Source organism: Papilio polytes, unplaced genomic scaffold (genome assembly GCF_000836215.1).
Source record: "Papilio polytes unplaced genomic scaffold, Ppol_1.0 DF822178.1, whole genome shotgun sequence".
NCBI lineage: Eukaryota > Metazoa > Arthropoda > Insecta > Lepidoptera > Papilionidae > Papilio > Papilio polytes.
Genome location: NW_013527026.1, coordinates 2,953,289 through 2,972,611, shown reverse-complemented (window position 1 = coordinate 2,972,611; position 19,323 = coordinate 2,953,289). Strand labels below are relative to the sequence as shown.

Here is a 19,323-nt window from a genome sequence, read left to right as displayed (position 1 = left end):
TATAATATTTACGGCATAAAATTAAAACGATTAAAATGAAACTTCCTAAAATTTAATTTTAAGTTGTAAATACATATTGGTCAAAATAGGAAGCGTATACAAATATATTTCCACTACAAGCTATAAAATCTCAGTTATAACTGGATTACGAAGTACATTTACCTTGATGTATCTTCCTCCTGGTTCATTGATCTCTTCTACTAAGTCAACATTGACCAAGTTCTCAGCAGTGAAATGGTCAAGAGAAGCGATCGGCCGGCAGCCAAGAGTCTTGCAAACAAACTCAATATCTTCACGTTCAATGTCTTTGATCACCATGGTCTTGATTTTGTCCAAAAAGTGTACAGCCAGGTCACTTAATGCATCCCTGCATAAAATAAATGTAATTAAAACATGTCTAATAGCAATGAATCTACAATCAACTAATATTAAATATGAATCAAATTTATAGGTATTTCTTTAAAATTACGACACTGATTATATCAAAACATTTAATAATTTTCATGGTAGATATAGATGTAACTTACCGCAAAATCGACTTCTGTACCAACAAGACATTGCATCCAGCCTTCTTGATCTGTTTGACGATGTTCAAAATATATTGCCGCTCCTCTTTGAGTACACGGTCCATGGCCGCGTAGTCTGATACAATCACATTGTGGTCCATCTACAATTACATATCATAGCATTGGTGACATGAACACAAGCACTGTCTAATGTACAGTTAACTGCATAAGTATGAATACTTTTAAAAAACATCACAAACTGATATTACTTCGTTTTTTTAAATGTTTACACATATCGTTTTTGTTTGTTTGCTGCTTCCGACTTTGAATTCATACTATTGATGATTATGTGTGAATACATTTTTAAGGCCTTTAACAAGTTAATAAAGTTTTGCAAATATATACATATTTCTACAGAAGATTGTATTTCCTTTTTTATAACAGATTTTAATACACATTTTGCTAAAATTTAAGATTTGCTAATAATAATTTAATGAAAAAAACATCTGTTTAAAAACTTACATCTGTTTTTGGTGGAGAAATGCAGAACTGTATGAGTCCAACTTTAGCTTTTTCAATGCGGTGAGGGCCGTTCACATTAGCTGAGCGATGCGGGATAACAAGACCTTGAATAAGCTCAGTATCTTCCACTGTACCGCCGATACGTTCTATTACTTTAACATCACGCAAATCAACACGAGCGCCCACTTTACCGGGAGTAGATTCCATGACTAGAATAAAGTAACATTATTTTAGAATTACTAAAAAAGAAAAATGAAATCACAACAAAAGTTAAAACTAATTTCGGGTAATCAAAGCTGAGAGAAAATGAAAATAAAAATCATTTATTTCAATCCATAAACAGCAAGTTTGCAAATACAGGTAAGATAGAATACATTGGTTATGGATTCAAAAGGATAGTTTATAAGTGATATACAGATCATCTGTACACCTCACACTAGTCCCATATATGTGTGTTTTAAAAAGTTTTATTCAATGAACAACTTACCAGCGCAGATAGCTTGAACAGCAATGGGAGCTAAAATTGATGAATGTTGAGACACAACTTTGGAGTTAAGTGAAGTAGCAGCTGCTTTCAGCAGAGCATCTTCATTGGAAAGGTCCACCGGAATCGACATGCTTTCCACAACCTGTTAACAATAAAGTTATGCACTAGAATGTTCTCTCTGAAAGTAAAAGGTGTGATATAGAAAAGGTTTTGTATTTCATACCTGCAATGCCATTTGCAAAGCCTTTTGGAAACCATCAGAAATAACAGTAGGATGAATGCCCTTTTGTAAGAGTTTCTCCGCTGCATCTAAAAGTGCTCCAGCAATTACCACAACCGAGGTGGTGCCATCTCCTGCTTCAATGTCTTGGGCCCTGGACAGCTCCACCAACTGTAAATATATTAAATAAATCATAACAAAACAAATAACTAACAGCCAATTATTTTTTTAACAAAACTTGTTATCATTAGTGATTAGAATCGTCACTCTTAAATCATTGTAAACCTCTATTTATACCACATCATACTTCATACTAATACAAATGTGAAAGTTTGTATATTTGTTACTATATATCTTTATGTAATGATTGAATGGATCTCAATTAAATTTGCATAGGAACACATAGGCAACTATTTTTTTTGTTAAATCTACACAGATGATTTTGCAGATAAAGTTAGTCAGCAAATAAATTGAATGTATTAAAACAAAAAGTAAATACCATTTTAGCTGCTGGATGAATAACACTCATTTGTTTTAAAATAGTTGCACCATCATTTGTGATAGTGACTTCACCATTGGCTGATTGAATCTGTAAAGACAAAAGTATAACTAACAACAGGGGTATAAACAAAATCTTTATATTAGTAACTTGATATAACCCTTTGCAAAATCGCATTCATCACATTACACACCATTTACTTTTCTTGACAAAGAATTTATTTAGATCCAAATTAAATAATATTAAACTTTGGTATTGAGTTTCCTCTACTCATTGCTATATAACATATACAGTAGAACCTAGATAACTCAAACCTCGGTAACTTGAAAACCTCTATAACTTCAAAATATATATATAATATATTCCCTTCCTATCAGAGCCCAAAACCTCTATAACATAGACCCTTGATAACTTAAAACCTCTAACTTAAATATTTTGTGTTTCTCTTGGGTTTTAACTTATCGAGGTTCTACTGTACAAAGTAAATACAATACCTCATAACATACAATAATAATCTTGTATGATAGACATCTCACTAACCATTTTATCCATTCCACGGGGTCCCAAGCTTGTGCGGATAGCATCTGACACAGCTGAAAATTATGTAAAAAGGATTATAATATAAATCAGGAATTAACGTAAACAGTGTGTGATTAGATTTGATAAAATTATATGTATACAATGAAAAATTTTATATGGATTTTAAATATTCTTGTTCATATTCATTACTTATGATTGAAAAATGATGTAATAATGTATAAAATAGGTTTTAAAAGACATAATAAAAACAGTCAACAGTCAGACACTAAGCTGTCATAGTACAATTACCTAAATTATAAATTTCGTTTGCTAAATGTACTAAACGTGTACAAGAAAAAATATATTAGTCTTTAAGCGGGAATTCAATATAATGTTAGTTTTAATCATAAATAATTACCTTTTGCGGCATTTATATTACTTAGTCGAACATCAGTTGGTTTACTCTTGTTTTTATAAACCGTCGAATTAACCTTGGCTGAATCTCCGCCAGCTTTTGGAGCCATTTTATGTGATAAATATTTTCACTTTTGTGTTCGGTTAATATCAGATGCTTTTGGATTATTTTCAAGAACCCCTGAAACGGCCAGAAAATATTCTAATTTGACATTTACAAAAATCTGTCAAATGTGAATGACATTATTAAAAAAACAAAAGCACATGATAAATATCACAGACTAATAAATACTTTTTAATTTTAGTTAAAAATAAGTTATTTGGTTTCAAACCTAAGGAAAACAAGAATATTCTCTTGATTTTTAATTGAAACCGTAATCTGCCAATTTAATCGTTGAGCCGCAGCTCAAAGCATTAAGGATGCTGAACTTTTGAAACTGTTGACTTACCACACTTGACAGTTGAAGTGTTTGTCAAAAAGAGCTTGTTCGCTTCGCTTTTCCCGCGTAAAAAAGTTGTGTCGAGTCTGTTAGAATTTACTATTTTTTCTCGTTTACCTGTTCTACTCACCTAATATTTGTGTGTTAATAGTCAGAAAATAATTTACTCTGTACTTTATTTAGAATTTCAAGAAGAAACAAACTTCGAAATTGTGTTTGTATATAATTGTGCTGTGCAAATTTTCACATCATGGTTGGAAAAATCAACAAATTATACGTATATAAGAGGGGTAAGCATTTTATTTTACAGTAAATTTGATAAGAATAATCAGCATTGATTTAAAACACATACCATCCTTGTACTGACCTAAAGAAAAAAGTAGGTGCTTAAAAAACTAATTTTGTTAGTTAACTAACCAAACCAGATAACTGTTCATATATGTTTCATAAACATCTATCGACTTAATGCAAAGAGGATACAGGAAAGATTATGATATTTTCATTCTGTATGTTTCTTATTCCTCCCATTTCAATCCTTGGTAAGGGTAGGAATGCAAGTAGCTCTTCAGCACCTCACTTGTCATATGCAGCTACGGTCTTATGGAGCCTACTCATGCAATAACATAAGTTGTTGTGTTTTTTACCATTGTCCTTTCTACCAATCCATACCAATGATGCTATATATATGAGGGTTGGTCTTACTAAAAGCTCAGTTGTTCTTCATTCTATTATTCAGTTATTCTCCTACTATATCCTCAGTTTTTATGCACTAAAACAATTTTTATCTAGTTCTATTTGAATTTCCAGGTGGTAGAATGGAAGAGGTACATATAGATAAAATAACATCAAGAATAAAGAAGCTTTGCTATGGATTAAATATGGATTTTGTTGATCCTGTAAGTTTGTTTTTTTTTTGCTTAATTTCCATATTACAATCAATGTTTTAAATATCAAATCAATTATGTTTATTTCAACAGGTGTCAATAACTTTGAAAGTCATCAGTGGCATTTACTCGGGAGTAACAACTGTGGAATTGGACAATTTAGCTGCAGAAACTGCTGCCACTATGACAACAGATCATCCAGATTACGCTGTACTAGCTGCTAGATTAGCTATATCTAATTTACACAAAGAAACCAAGAAACATTTCTCAGGTTTATTCATTGTCACTTATTTTTACTGAAAGTTTCATATGTAGTAATACTTGTGATAATATTACTACTTTTCATTCTCTTAGACAAAATAGAGACTACCATATAAGTATTAAAATACATACCATACTGCTTTCCAAATTAACAATTAAGCCCCCATGTACTTCAGTTTTAAGTGTATAGGCAAAACTTAGAAATGTACAGGTCCAGAGTTCAGTTTAAATTGAACATAGGCAGTGTGCTTATCTCAATTTTAACAACAATGAAAAGTATATTTTAATAAAATATGATTACATACATTTTAGATGTGATGACAGATCTGTACAACATAGTAAACCCACACACAAAGAAAAGATCCCCGATGATATCAGATTTCCACTACAAAATAATAATGAATAACAAAGAGCGACTGGATTCAGCAATTGTGTATGATAGAGATTTTAAATATAATTACTTTGGTTTTAAAACACTGGAACGATCATATCTACTTAAAATAAATAATAAGGTATGTAAGAATTTTTAATAATTTAACATAGAGACTACTCTTCTGGAAATAAATTGGCAATCTATAGATTAACATTAATAAAATCTTTGTTGATAATGATAATTTTTATATGTCTTATTTTTTTTAGTATTCCTTTTGAAAACAATGAAAATGCACTTTTATTATTTTTTTCAAATGTTATATGAAATAATATTTGCTTTTTTGCTTTATCATCAATCTTTGGATATCTTAAGATGAAAAGGTAACAATTGCATTAATAAGAGTAGCTCAAAATTAAAACAATATGTATTATAAACTTTGTAATATAGAACAGTATTTTTATATATTTTATTCTTGAAGCGTTTGACATTGTATTTCATTGAAATTTGTTTTCTAGATTGCTGAAAGACCCCAGCATATGCTGATGCGGGTCTCAATTGGAATCCATGGTGAAGACATTGATTCAGCCATTGAAACCTACAACTTATTGTCTGAAAAATACTTTACACATGCCAGTCCCACATTATTCTCTGCAGCAACTCCGAGACCACAATTGTCTTCTTGCTTCCTCATAGCTATGAAAGATGACAGCATTGAAGGTATATATGACACACTAAAACAATGTGCATTAATCTCAAAATCAGCTGGTGGCATTGGACTACATGTTCATTGTATTAGAGCAAAAGGTACTTATATAGCAGGTACTAACGGTGTATCCAATGGTCTTGTACCAATGTTGCGAGTGTACAATAATACAGCAAGGTATGTTGACCAAGGAGGCAACAAACGACCAGGTGCATTTGCTATTTACTTAGAACCCTGGCACTCTGATGTGTTTGAGTTTTTAGATCTGAAAAAGAATACTGGCAAAGAAGAAGTCAGAGCCAGAGAACTATTTTATGCATTATGGATCCCAGATTTGTTTATGAAGCGTGTTGAAAAAGATGAAATGTGGAGTTTAATGTGCCCTCATGATTGCCCCGGTCTTGCCGACTGTTGGGGAGAAGAATTTGAAGCATTATATGGGCAATATGAAGAGGAAAAGAGATTTGTTAAGCAAGTCCGAGCTCAAGAACTGTGGAAAGCAATCATAGAAGCACAAGTGGAAACAGGCACACCATATATGTTATATAAAGATTCTTGTAACAGAAAAAGCAATCAAAAAAATCTTGGCACCATTAAATGCAGTAATTTGTGCACAGAAATTGTTGAATACACTTCAGCAGATGAAGTTGCTGTTTGTAATTTAGCTTCTATTGCTTTGAACAGGTTTGTTAATGAAGATAAAACATACAACTTTACAAAGTTGAGAGAAGTCACAAAGATAATCACACAAAACCTTAATAAAATTATTGATGTTAATTTTTACCCAGTGCCAGAAGCAAAGAATTCCAACATGCGCCACAGACCAATTGGGATTGGAGTGCAAGGGTTAGCTGATACATTTGTTCTGATGCGCATTCCTTATGAAAGTGACAAGGCAATTAAACTTAACCAACAAATCTTCGAAACGATATATTACGGAGCATTAGAAGCCAGTTGCGAACTGGCGCAAAGAGAAGGAGTTTATAGTACATATGAAGGAAGTCCAGCAAGCCAAGGCATTTTGCAATATGACATGTGGGATAAAACTCCATCTGATCTCTGGGACTGGTCTGTTTTAAAAGAAAAAATTGCCAAACATGGGCTGCGCAATTCGCTTTTATTAGCTCCAATGCCTACAGCGTCTACAGCCCAAATCTTGGGAAACAATGAATCCTTTGAACCATTTACATCAAACATTTACCAAAGACGTGTTTTGTCTGGGGAATTCCAGGTTGTTAACCATCATTTGTTGCGAGACTTGACGCAGGCAGATTTATGGGACGACGACATGAAAAATCTGATAATTCACAACAATGGTTCCATTCAAAATATCGAGCGTATACCAAAGGACATTAGAGAATTGTATAAAACAGTTTGGGAGATTTCTGTTAAAACTACAATTAAAATGGCTGCTGATCGAGGTGCATTTATAGACCAAAGTCAATCTTTTAACATTCATGTGGCTGAACCGAATTATGGAAAATTGACATCAATTCACTTTTACGCATGGAAAATGGGTTTGAAAACAGGAATGTATTATTTACGTATAAAGCCTGCTGCTAATGCTATTCAGTTCACGGTTGACAAATCTAAAGTTAGAGGAAATAATGGAGGCACAGAAAATGATGATAAAAACATGTCCATGATAGCTTGCTCATTACGGAATAAGGATGATTGCTTAAGTTGCGGATCGTAAGCCCAGTGTTAGTTCATTTTTAATATTACATTTAATTTTGCATAGTTAATGTTACTTGAAATCTTGTACTTAAAGCTTGTCATCTAAATCAGTGTTTTATATTATAACTGTAGGACCCCTTGGCATGATAATAAACATGATCAATCAGTTCAGGTACTTGTTTCCCTTTTTCTTATATAATGAACTAGGTGATAACAAACTCGCTCTCATCTTGACCTACATGCATTACCAGGGGCATTTACCACTGATTTAAATCAAAAAATTTTATTATAGAAAAAATGTATCAACTGCACAATAATTATTTTAATATATGGAGAACATTAATAACATGAAACATTTCCTGCTAATTTAAGTAAACCCTTTTTATCAATGAATTGTTTTTATTTTTTTATAGTTTTTGCCTATAGTTATGCTCACTTCATGATATTTATCTGGTCATATTGAATATCTCAAAGTTTGCTGTATAGTTATGTTATAGTTTCCATGTCTATTCCATGCCTTAAGTCTACTTTGCCAACATTTAACAATCATTATGCTTTTATAAACCTCAAAAAAAAAAAAATTCTTAACATTGTTTTAATTATTTTTAAATAAAAGTAACATTTTCAAGTCAGACTTATAGTGAATTCATCAATTTTTTCTATAACTTCGTAAAATTGGATAAATAATGTCCAAAGCTTCACTTATTTCATTTCTTGTCTTTCCACCTGCAACAAAAATGTATATTTTTTAAATGAGACTTTAATTTATTGAGCAAAATTTGCAAAATAAGGGTTATTAGAACAGATGAGAATTTCACCTAGACTATGAGGTTTTAAATATATTTTGTTTTCTCACCTGTGAAAACTATTTTTCCATTGACAAATATGAGTAATACAACTTTGGGGCGCACCATTCGATAGACCAGACCAGGGAATAATTCAGGTTCATATGATGAAAATTGACCATGCGCCTGTTGTAATGATTCCAACCTTATTGGAAATCTAAGATCAGCTGTAGCTATGAAGTTTTGTATTTTAAAATCCAAGAATTTAGCCTGTAAAGATAAAATTACACATTTCAAATTTTTTATAGCCACAGAACATGTGTATATAAAGTGAATATACTGACTGGAAATCCTAGTTTTTGAATAATTCTAGCAAATTTTCTAGCAGCGATATATGAATCATGTTCATTTCTAGCTCCTGTACATACTATTTTTCCAGACCTGAAAATTAAAATACTATTACAATATAAACAAACAAACTTACATACATCCTGCCATACATTTGTTTGATGTCTCAATAACTGCTAACTCAAGAGTCATAAAGGTATATTTTTAATCCTAACCCATTGTAGTAAGGAAATGTAAAATAAACACTTTGAAATGGAAACAATCCATTTTACCAATATTTAATAAATTACCTGAAAACCAAAGCTGTTGCCCGAGGATCAAGTATTTTCATCACAACACCTTGAAATCTGGCGGGATTATATTCTGAGAACCTTGTGCGACTATAAATTTCTAAAAGTCTTAATTCACACCCCAAACTCACAGATGAAACACAATTTCTGAAAATAAAGTGAAAGGGGACATGATCAAGAAAGGAGTGAACTGAAATGACATGGAGGATAAAGACTGGGTGTTCCAACCCATTGTTAAATAAATAAATAAATTTGTTTATTTGATTGTTGGCTATATAAGAACAAGGAGATGATGTTTGCATGTAAGAAACTTACTGTAACTTTATACTACTCTTTGCTTGACTAGTCTCAGTTGCAATTGGAGTAATGGCAACCATTGCATTGTGAGGGTTATTGGTTTGTGGTGTAAAAGTTCTATGTGTGGGTGTTAGTGACACATCACCCATTATACATGTTTGTACGGGAACCCTCTGTGGGGTATTCAGTATCCTTTCAGATTCAGCTTTTTGTTGAGGTGTACTATGGACACCTTTGCTAATATTTACATTCATGTCATCTTCTACTTCGTTATTCACAACTTGTGATTTTTCATCATTGCCTAGTTTTTCGTTAATTTCTTTGCCCTTATTTTCATAAGAACCATTAATTCTAACCTCCTATAAAAAATAATTATCAATTGAAGAAAATTTGCATTGGTACGGTTTCACATGAAAGTTTAATAAAATAAATAAAATCAAGCTCATTAGTCTATTAAAAAGTGTATTCGAATTTATATTTATTAGTTCAAATCATTGCAACGTTAGGACAGGTAAATGAATCTATGAGGACAGCCTTTACTTTTTAGTGTCATATTTACCTGCATGTGTTCAGAATTTTCTTGATCAATACCAGACCGAAAAACTAAGCTTTCTTCATTCATTTTGGTTTTTATCTAAATATTCACTCTCACATTGAAAATATTAGCATGCATTAGTTAAACATGAGAAGGAGGAATAGTCCAAATTCAGTAAATAAAAATCACTTAATATGAAGATAACTACAATAATTATGTTTATGCAATATACACTGCATAAGTATTTTAAATAATTTTGTATCATGAAATACAATGGTATACCCGAGTATACAACTTTTAAGTCAATATTTTACAATAACACTCATATTAAGTATTGTACAGTGCAGAGCATATCAGTTATCAACTCAATTGTCAACTTTGATACGAATATGACATTGACACAAGACGTCCAGTTTATAGAACGCCGTAGATTTTTTAAAAGTCTAAAAACACAATTTATTTCTTTTCAGTTTCCGTGCTTTAATAATCTTAATGCAATTTCTCCAATCTTTTTCAAATATCTTCTTTTACACTACTAATTTTTACAGTAATAAATGAATTGTTTTCCTGAAAATCCTGTGAAACTGGCAAACTTTTCAATCATCTGTCAGTCAAGGAATAAATGTAAATATACGTTATTTTTTCAAGTACCATTATTTTTTATTTATTTGTAACTATATTCTTTAGAATTCGCCTAACCATCGAAGTGGATAAGTAATAATGAATAAGAATGATTTCTGTGATAATAAATGTAGTCAACTTCCTAGCAAATATTATAAAATGGCTATTTATATCGGCATCGATTGTAGGAGAAGTAATAGTAAAGACTGTGACGATAATATTTTCATCGGTTTTAAGTAGTGTAGAAAATATTCTTCTGTTTTTTCAAATAGTGTATGAAGATAACGTTTACATTTTCACTGAAGACATACCCAGTTCGACTGGTGAATTCTTGGATTCTATGGTTAAGCATTGTATTCAACTTCATAATTACTTTAGTACAGTATGCTATAGTATGCTAAACGATTTTAAAGTATTTATTAGTACTATCAGATGGTCCTTTGAGGAGCTTTTGATGATGGTCACAGAATTTATATTGTTATGGAAGAAAACATTAATATTTTTGGGAGAAACTTCATGGCTGGTGGTGACATTTATACCTGTTCAAGTGCCTCTTTTATTATTGGAAGTATGGAAGAAGTTTAGAGATGGTTTGTGCTGCTGTGCTCTAGAAGCATACACAATTGTACTCAGGTTTACAAATTTTTTGACTGATGTACCATTGGAATCATTTATAGGATTATTAATGGCTATTGTTATTGTGAGGTTGTCACTACATTTTAGGAACACTTTAAGAACACAAACTACTGCACTATATTGGGTATTAATAAGAAAAGTTTTGTATTTGTATTATACAATTCATAATTATTTTTATGATTATGAAACAAGAGTTATATCGCGGATGGTTGGTGGCCAACAATTAATGACAAGAGATGATGCAAATGCTCAAATATATGAAGAAAATGGTGCTGATTCATTATGTATAATATGTCAGGAGCAACCGAAGTGTGTTTTAACTTTGCCATGCCGCCATGTTTGCTTATGTACTGACTGCTGCATGAGGCTTTATGGATACCAACGCACTTGCCCTATTTGTAGAACTTTCATTTATCAATCGGTAAATGTTTATTTGTGATTCAGATATACATTCCTCCTAGAAAGGTGATACCAAAATTATGAATAAAACAAAAAAATTAAAATTATGCCATGTATTTAATTGATACCATAACATTTTCCTTATTTTATTGAACAATTTATACCATTACTTAAGTCTACACAATAAATAAAATGTACTTTAATTGGTGCTTTCATGACTCCTTGTTCTTTGGAAAGTAATTACAAAGTTATTTGATGGATCAACATTGGCAGAAGTTCTCCTTCTTGCATTTAAATTTAAATCTTTAAATGTTAAATGAGCATCTTTGAATGCATTCAAAGTGAACACAGCAACCATTAATATAAGGAAACCACAAACGCAACCTAATATATCCCTAACATCAATTCGATCCCATTCTTTAAACAATATACCAGAAGAAATTATAACTAATACAGTGAATATCACATAGTAAATTGGTGTTACAATACTAGTGTTAAATATATCTAGGGACTTATTTAAATAATTCATTTGTACCATTATGCAAGACACTGATAACAATACCAATAACCAGAATATGTAATTATTAAAATTATTGGAGCCACCTTCAATAGTTTCTTTAACACCAAGAGCAACTGCTTTACAAAATACAACAGTCAAACTCCCAACACCAGAACATATCAATAAGTAAACAACAACATTGCTATTACCAAACCTTGGGACAAACACTATTTTGACTATTAAAGTCATAATAAAAATTGTCAGAACATATGAAATGAAAAGAAAATCAAATAACTTATCATTTAAATCAGAAAATTCTTGAACTTCTTCGGTTTTTGGTGAATGTATAACAAAAATTATAGAGCCAATGATACAAAGGAAGCAACCAATCTGAAAAAAGAACATATCATTAGGAAAATAGACTTTACTCATCTTACTAATATAATAAATGTGAAAGTTTGGATGGATGTTTGTTAGAGTTTGTAGCTGAAACAGTTGAATGGATCTCAATAAAATTTGGCATAGACTTACAGGATACTCTGGAAGAACACAAAGGTTAACGCGGACGAAAGCTTAGAGAATTTTAAATTTGAGATAGCTGTGAAGCAAGTTATACCTTTCCAATGAAGTTAAGTTTTTCATGTAAAAACTTTGATGAAAGTACTGCTGCAACAAGTACACTGAGAGCTCCCAAAGGTGTAACTAATGCAGCAGGTGCAAATGCATAAGCTAATAAATTTGCCGTTTCACCAATACCCACTGAAAAAAATAAATTACATATATATATCTTTTAGTTTTTTCATTTGAAAAAATAATTACAATTAACTTACTTGTAGTTAACCCCAACCACCACATCCATTGCTTTAAATATCCATAGCCTCCAGCTGATGCCCTTACATTTCCAAGGGCATTTATTTTCTTTAATGCTAACTTCTTTATAATGAAACTAGAACCAATAAATATACTTGATGATATGGCTAATCCCAATCCCAGTAAGAAATGTAAATGGTTATATCGCGAATCATTTTCCACATCATCAGAATTCATTATATGTCATTAATATTTTATGCGGACATTAAAAAATTATTTATAAAACTTTAAAGCAAAAAGTTAAATAAAATAATACTCTTCATCACAGCATTGGAATTGTAAATGAAATCATCGTTCCTTTGTGCTATAAAATGTTGCACTAATTATATCGAATTTTCACAGGGTCTATAATAACCGGCACACACTTTATCGTTTGTGTTAACTTTTATGACTAACTAAATAAAAAAAACTATTTCCGTTTGGAATTTTATCAGTTAATGTCAAAATGATAAGATCAGTGTTGCTATAATAAAATAACGTATGTTAAAAAAAATCTGTAAGAACCAAACACAGATGTAAATATAACAAATATTAAAGTTTTGTACATATTTGTTTTTTTCAACAAAGTATCATCACTACTTTCTGAGGTTTCATCATGTTTTTATTTTATAGCATTAGTTCACATTTAGCTAGTTATGCTCTATTACATGTGTGAACTGGCACCAGTGAGTTCATACAACTCATGCCTTTTTTTTTCTCGCTGGGAAAATGCCTTTACGCATCTTACACATATACCTCATGCCTAGCCCAGCCTGCGTGACTGTCCATATGTACAAACAGTGCCTCTTTCCTGTATTTCGACAATGTTGTTTATATCATGAAAATTAAAACAACATACAATGTGAATAAACCCTATTTAAAATCAGAAGCCAGAGTAAAAACCTCCAGAGAATAATACGAAACATGAATAAAATCAACACATTAAAATCTGTCAAGTCGTTTATAGCCTACTGCAGAAAGCAGGCACAATGGCTAGGACATTCATAGGCTCACAAGAAATGTTGTTGGACTTTAATTGGCTTTTTTTGTCCTGTAATAAAAAGCTAAATTAAAATTTAATATAGTTTTATTTACAATAAATTATAAATTATCTATTATTCATAATCACCAATTTATTTTCTAACATAACTATAATACAATCTAAATCATTTACATAATTAATTTTCAGTACAGTAGTACATCATTTATGAAATATTGTAAAAATCACAATTATTTATTCCCTCTTCACAGTGTCCAAGCGCAAATATATAACTTTAATAAGGTTGTAGTGTATTTGCTATACCATAGTACCCCATCATAACTCTTTAATTATAAAGTAACCTTTAAAGTTTTTTCGGGTTACTGCAGTTTTTTAAAAAATAAAAGAAATATTACATCTCACTAGAATAACATAGATTTTGGAAGAATATATACTGATTTCCATAAATATAAATAAAACAGTGAAATGGTGCATAAAATATAATAAAAGGTGCCTGAGGTGTATGAGCCAATCTTTCAGATTTGAATAATTAAAATTGGAACTAACACTGTCAACATTATTAAGAACCCTAAATGTAACTTTTACATAATTTTTAATTTGAATAGCCTATGACAATCAAATATTGCATGTATAAATTTTAAATTATTTGTATTCTTTACCTAGCTTTACTAAATCATTTTAAATCTAACAGACAACTATATCATTAGACAACTTTTAAATTTCAAAACATTTTTAAGCCATAAATATAACAAAGAATATAAAGAAAAATATTAATACACCAAATACTTTAAACATTAAAGCTCTATTGTTGGTTATATTTTGGAAATACTTTAATATTTCTCTGTGGCCAGCTTCAACATTCATTTCTGCTTCTTGAATGTTTGCATCTATCCTCCCTATTGCTTCATCTTGTTCTTTGACCATGTGAGCCAGTTGTTGGAATATGCCTCCCAATTCCACAATAGTGCTCTCTATATTGTGCATTGTCTCTGCTCTTTGTTGAACATATGAATCTGTATCATCTCTCAATGCCAACTGCTGAGTTTGAAAATGGGAATCTTCACCTAAATCTATGCTCACTTCATCTGGCTGCAATATAGATGGTATTTCTTTGACTACAGGCGCTACACTAGAAAACTGCTCCCTTCTATTATTTTGATGCTTTAAATTTTCGGATCGCACTTCTAAAACCTGTAATTTTTAATATCAAAATTTATAAACAAAACAAGGCAGGCACAGCCTATATGAAAATTAAAAAAAAAAATAGAAATCAAAGTCGCATAATTTTATATGCTTTAAAAAATCATAATGCCTTGTTTTCATAATTCCAGACCAGCACCTGAGTGTGACAAGAAATATGTAAACCTACTGGTACATATACCAGAGTGGTGATAAAGTAAGCAGTTATAACAGTGTTGGTATTATATACTAAGTTAAATTATGTATGTAAGCTTATGAATTACAAGTACCTGTTTAAATTGATTGCTCATTGATGCCAATCTTGATTGAAGAGCTAAAACTACGCTGGAAGAATGACTATGCATACTGCGACGGCCCTTAGGCATTTCCCCTAATCTAGCTATTTGTTGGTTTAATGAGTTTAGATCACCCTTTATGATGTATGTTAACTCATGTATCTCCACTGGTCTATCATCAAAAAGAGATTTCTTCTTAGCCACTGAAAAATAATTAAATTTGAAGTTTAAAATATTTATAATAAGAATATATTTTCTTCTTTGTTATATTTGTGTCTGTGATAGTGAACCCTTACTGTTAAATATGCTTCTCTTTTTATAGGTGAAGTGGACAAATAAAGTGATGCCTAAATTTAAGTGATCAACACCAATCCCAAGGATGTTCATTATTAATGATTATGATGATGTAACCACTATGTATCATATCAAAAAAATAATATTTAGCTATAGCTGCACAGTCTTTTGCAGTGAACAGACTACAATGATCTTTTTTCTTTTTGTTTTAACAATTTGTGAGTTGAAATTAAGAGTTAACAATGTTTATTTTGTGTTTTTCTTTTTGTCATTTTGTTAGTCTAAATTTACAGTATTACTACCATACTCATACAAGGAGTCCCTCCTCCAAAAGGAGGAGAGTGGAGTGTAGTTTTAAAAAAGGAAATCTACCAAAAGCAACTCTGAGTGGGGAAAGTTAATATAATATAAGTAGAAAATAAAGTTTAACTTACACATTGCTAGTTTTTCTAATTTTGCATATGTACTGGTAATATTCTTACTGATAACTTTTGCCATACTCATAAACTGTGTATAAGTTTCAAGGACTTCAGCTTTTCGCTTATCTCTAACAACTGGCTTTGCTTGAGTTCTGCTTTGAAGACTGCGCACTGTTGACACAAATTCGTTGGTTCTGTCTCGTGCTGCCATGACTGGTTCGAAAACGATATCCTCAAGAAAGTCAAACACAGTATCGACTTCTTCAGTTCTTAGTATTGGTACAATATTCTTTGGTGTATTTTGTAATGGATAAGGTAAATGTGACTTTCCTTTTTTATCTAGTTTGTTGTACGAATTTTGATCTTCTTCTAAAAAGGGTGTCCGTTCAGGTACACCTACGTTACGACGACGAGGGTGCATTGCATTCTAAGCTAAACACCAACTAAATTAACCAAGGTATTATACAGATTTGAGATATACAACTATGAAATTACACAATGAAAATATGTACATATTACTTTTCTTCTTACAACTTGAAACTTATATATTTGATCGGTGTGGTGATCACTTATTGAAGTTTACAAAAAAAACGTCCTCTTCTAAACTCCAAACGACAGATTAGATCGACGTGTCATATGTCACCAGGGGACCTGTCACTGTCATATCATAGACATGAAAATACAGAACATAGAAAAAGTTTTTTTTTGTGTCTATGCGTTGAGGAAAAGGACATCGAGCTTATGATTTTAGGATACTTCGACACTTCGCCAAACAGCTGGATTACTGAGACAATTGAGTCCTTCCAAATCAACAGAGCAATCTATACTCTATTATTTATTTGTCCATTCTTGAACTTATGTCTTCATTAAATTATGTGAACCTACTAAACTAATACAGAAGCATTTTGCTTGTATTAGAAAGACACAAAAATTAGAGTTAGAAGGTCAGCAACACCTAAGGTTGCAAGCATATGCACCATCTCTCTGCCCTTATAAACATTAACAGTTTTCCTGACGCCAATTTCATTAAAAAGAAAATTGTATATAAAATAATGAAACAAAAATAAAACCAACAATTTTAATTAGTGAGATTATTTTTTATTTATTAACAAATATAAATCGAGATATGAAAATTGACATTCTTAGATCTATTTATAGTTACCATATATACAAAAATATGTTTAGTCTTGAATACATACATAGGCAGCTTCTACATTTGGTTGTTCCAATAAGGCAGCGAGTATAACACTCAATAGAGGGCTTTATTGTTATACATCTAGATACTTAATTGCAAACTGAAAAGTTAATCTACATAAGTCATCAACATAATCCCAGTGACAGGATTTCATCCATACATTTTATGTTTTCTATGGTAATAAACCCTTTATGGTAATTTTAAATATTACAATTTGTGCCATTTACTGGTAAAAGTAATGTTATATTGAAATATATGAATAGATCTTTTATAAAAAAATTAGCTATCAGCAGAAAAGGTGCTGAAATGGATTTTCAGTGTGTCATTAATGAACTTATATACTTTTAATATTTTGCTAACAAACACCTTTACTTATACTACAAAATATATGAAGTCTGTCTATATAATTTAATCTTTGTGGTTGGTACTTATTATATAACAATGTAAAAGTCAAGAATTTACAAAAATTCATCACACCAATCTTTTAAACACTCATAACAATCAGAGGACTGTTTTGAGTTGGCACTACATGTTTCTTTCATCCATTCTTGAAATAATTCTTTGTCTTTCTTTAAGACTAAAAACTGACCCAGCACAACATAAGCCTGAAATCATATTTTAAATATTATAGTCCATTGTTTAAGTCATGTCAATAAAATAGTATACAATTATCCAAATAAAACAATTCAATAACTTTTAAGAGGATTTTCATTATGAAAACTAATATTTTTTTATTTCATATAGGAAGTCAATGTATCACATGCAACAATTAAAGTTTGTTGAGAAAAAATAATTATAACTAAAAACTCATTATCATGGATACACTTACAGGTTAACACAGCTTTATGATAAACAAAAGTACTTAATAAAGAAATGCAAACGGAAAAAAAAAATAATTACTACTAACTAATTTGCCATTATTTTTGCTCACATGTTTTTTAGTGGAAAAGTTTAATTATTTAGAAGTGCACTTTTATATTAACTATGTATTTGCTGTATTTAAATTCAAACAATCAAGATCAAAAAGTCAAGCTGTAGTCACAACAAATCAATTGCGAATCAATGTTATGTCGATTACATTCTTGGATTGAATTGATAAGATGATCTTACGAAAAGAACTTATTGGATATATTTCATTTTTTACGACCCACCAAAAGATTCTATCATAACAATTGAGCATTTGTTAGTGACAATGCATGGTTGATTAACTAACCTTATCAAATCCAGCAGTTTCAAGCCTCTTTCCCAATACTTCACCAACACCGGCTAAGTCTGTTACAGGCTTTTCTCCCATCGGTTCAGCCACAAAGTTTCTATGCTTTTGGGAAGTACTCGACATTTTGTATTAAAATAATAGGACAGAAACAACACACAATTTATTTTTAACTGTTACCGACAATATAAAATATGCGGGAAACTAAGTTGTAACAATAAACACACAGATAAAATTAAAGATCAAAGAGTACATAAATTAGTTCAGTAAGCAGTAAGTATAAAAAATGGATAAAACGACCGTGAACTTTTAATATTGTCGTATGTACAAATCTTTTAAAAATCGTTTGTGATTTTAAGAAGGTTTTAAGACAAAAAAAATATATTTTAGAGATTTTGAATTATTACTTTTTTTGTAAAGATCATTTTAATGTTTTTGTCATGTTGTCGCCTACAACATTTTTTTACTTTCCTATATGCAAATAATTTAATGAGATTTATTACATTTTCAGTAAATGATTACACTGAGTTTTTAAATTGTTTTAATACGAAGTAGTTACATACACACCACAGAGTACTTTGTAACATACTGAAATAGAGACCAATCTTCGGCCTAAAATTGGGTAACACGAAGAAAAGCGCCATCTGTATTTCATAGTTTACAACTTTCTTTCTTTCTTGTTTTGTTTTTATCTTTTTTTTTAATGAAATGGGGCAAGCGTTATTTAAAATAATAATATAGGTTATATAAATATCTAAATATCTATGTTATGAAATATAGATATTTAGATATTTATCCACCTATATTATATCTGTTATAAATATCTAACCATTATGAAAAGATTTATATATCCACCCAAATAGTGTATTATAATACCAATTAGGAAGTAAAAACAAAGGATACTGTTGGACGGTTACTTTCTGCCATCCCGAGCTCTGGAGGTGTAGGTCTATTGAAACACTG

The 19,323-nt window shown here is 30.8% G+C and overlaps 6 protein-coding genes across 7 annotated transcripts in view; 1 reads left to right on the top strand and 5 right to left on the bottom strand.

Moving 5' to 3' along the window:
• The window catches only part of LOC106106418 (T-complex protein 1 subunit delta), a 4,919-nt gene extending 1,513 nt beyond the window's left edge, over nt 1-3,406 (bottom strand). The window contains exons 1-8 of the mRNA XM_013286997.1: nt 3,172-3,406; nt 2,775-2,827; nt 2,235-2,324; nt 1,739-1,906; nt 1,516-1,657; nt 1,029-1,237; nt 528-667; nt 124-367 (exon numbers count right to left, since the gene is read on the bottom strand). Coding sequence (XP_013142451.1) covers nt 124-367; nt 528-667; nt 1,029-1,237; nt 1,516-1,657; nt 1,739-1,906; nt 2,235-2,324; nt 2,775-2,827; nt 3,172-3,277 — 1,152 coding nt within the window. The 5' untranslated portion in view covers nt 3,278-3,406. The remainder of the gene's footprint in view (nt 1-123; nt 368-527; nt 668-1,028; nt 1,238-1,515; nt 1,658-1,738; nt 1,907-2,234; nt 2,325-2,774; nt 2,828-3,171) is intronic.
• A 228-nt stretch (nt 3,407-3,634) lies between these two features.
• Nucleotides 3,635-7,894, top strand: LOC106106665 (ribonucleoside-diphosphate reductase large subunit). Its single transcript, XM_013287284.1, has 5 exons — nt 3,635-3,897; nt 4,415-4,503; nt 4,585-4,762; nt 5,065-5,264; nt 5,641-7,894. The coding sequence occupies exons 1-5, from the start codon at nt 3,858-3,860 to the stop codon at nt 7,522-7,524; spliced, it is 2,391 nt and encodes a 796-aa protein (XP_013142738.1). The 5' UTR covers nt 3,635-3,857; the 3' UTR covers nt 7,525-7,894.
• A 20-nt stretch (nt 7,895-7,914) lies between these two features.
• LOC106106666 (TATA-box-binding protein-like) lies at nt 7,915-10,101 on the bottom strand. Its single transcript, XM_013287285.1, has 6 exons — nt 9,785-10,101; nt 9,244-9,584; nt 8,929-9,075; nt 8,635-8,731; nt 8,362-8,560; nt 7,915-8,231 (listed from the first exon to the last, which is right to left on the bottom strand). The coding sequence occupies exons 1-6, from the start codon at nt 9,845-9,847 to the stop codon at nt 8,155-8,157; spliced, it is 924 nt and encodes a 307-aa protein (XP_013142739.1). The 5' UTR covers nt 9,848-10,101; the 3' UTR covers nt 7,915-8,154.
• A 1,413-nt stretch (nt 10,102-11,514) lies between these two features.
• On the bottom strand, nt 11,515-13,223 carry LOC106106476 (magnesium transporter NIPA2). 2 transcript variants are annotated; one of them, XM_013287055.1, is made up of 4 exons: nt 13,042-13,223; nt 12,746-12,861; nt 12,532-12,674; nt 11,515-12,305 (listed from the first exon to the last, which is right to left on the bottom strand). In XM_013287055.1, exons 2-4 carry the CDS (start codon nt 12,768-12,770, stop codon nt 11,616-11,618), a joined length of 858 nt encoding a protein of 285 aa, XP_013142509.1. In that variant the 5' UTR covers nt 12,771-12,861; nt 13,042-13,223; the 3' UTR covers nt 11,515-11,615. The 2 variants fall into 2 exon arrangements, with proteins under 2 accessions (XP_013142509.1, XP_013142508.1); XM_013287054.1 differs by having other exon boundaries at nt 12,746-13,223.
• A 705-nt stretch (nt 13,224-13,928) lies between these two features.
• Nucleotides 13,929-16,580, bottom strand: LOC106106764 (syntaxin-5). The gene is made up of 3 exons (XM_013287414.1): nt 15,968-16,580; nt 15,234-15,442; nt 13,929-14,955 (listed from the first exon to the last, which is right to left on the bottom strand). The coding sequence occupies exons 1-3, from the start codon at nt 16,371-16,373 to the stop codon at nt 14,497-14,499; spliced, it is 1,074 nt and encodes a 357-aa protein (XP_013142868.1). The 5' UTR covers nt 16,374-16,580; the 3' UTR covers nt 13,929-14,496.
• A 448-nt stretch (nt 16,581-17,028) lies between these two features.
• On the bottom strand, nt 17,029-18,583 carry LOC106106509 (barrier-to-autointegration factor). Its single transcript, XM_013287103.1, has 2 exons — nt 18,361-18,583; nt 17,029-17,752 (listed from the first exon to the last, which is right to left on the bottom strand). Exons 1-2 carry the CDS (start codon nt 18,484-18,486, stop codon nt 17,606-17,608), a joined length of 273 nt encoding a protein of 90 aa, XP_013142557.1. The 5' UTR covers nt 18,487-18,583; the 3' UTR covers nt 17,029-17,605.
• Nucleotides 18,584-19,323: the final 740 nt, after the last annotated feature.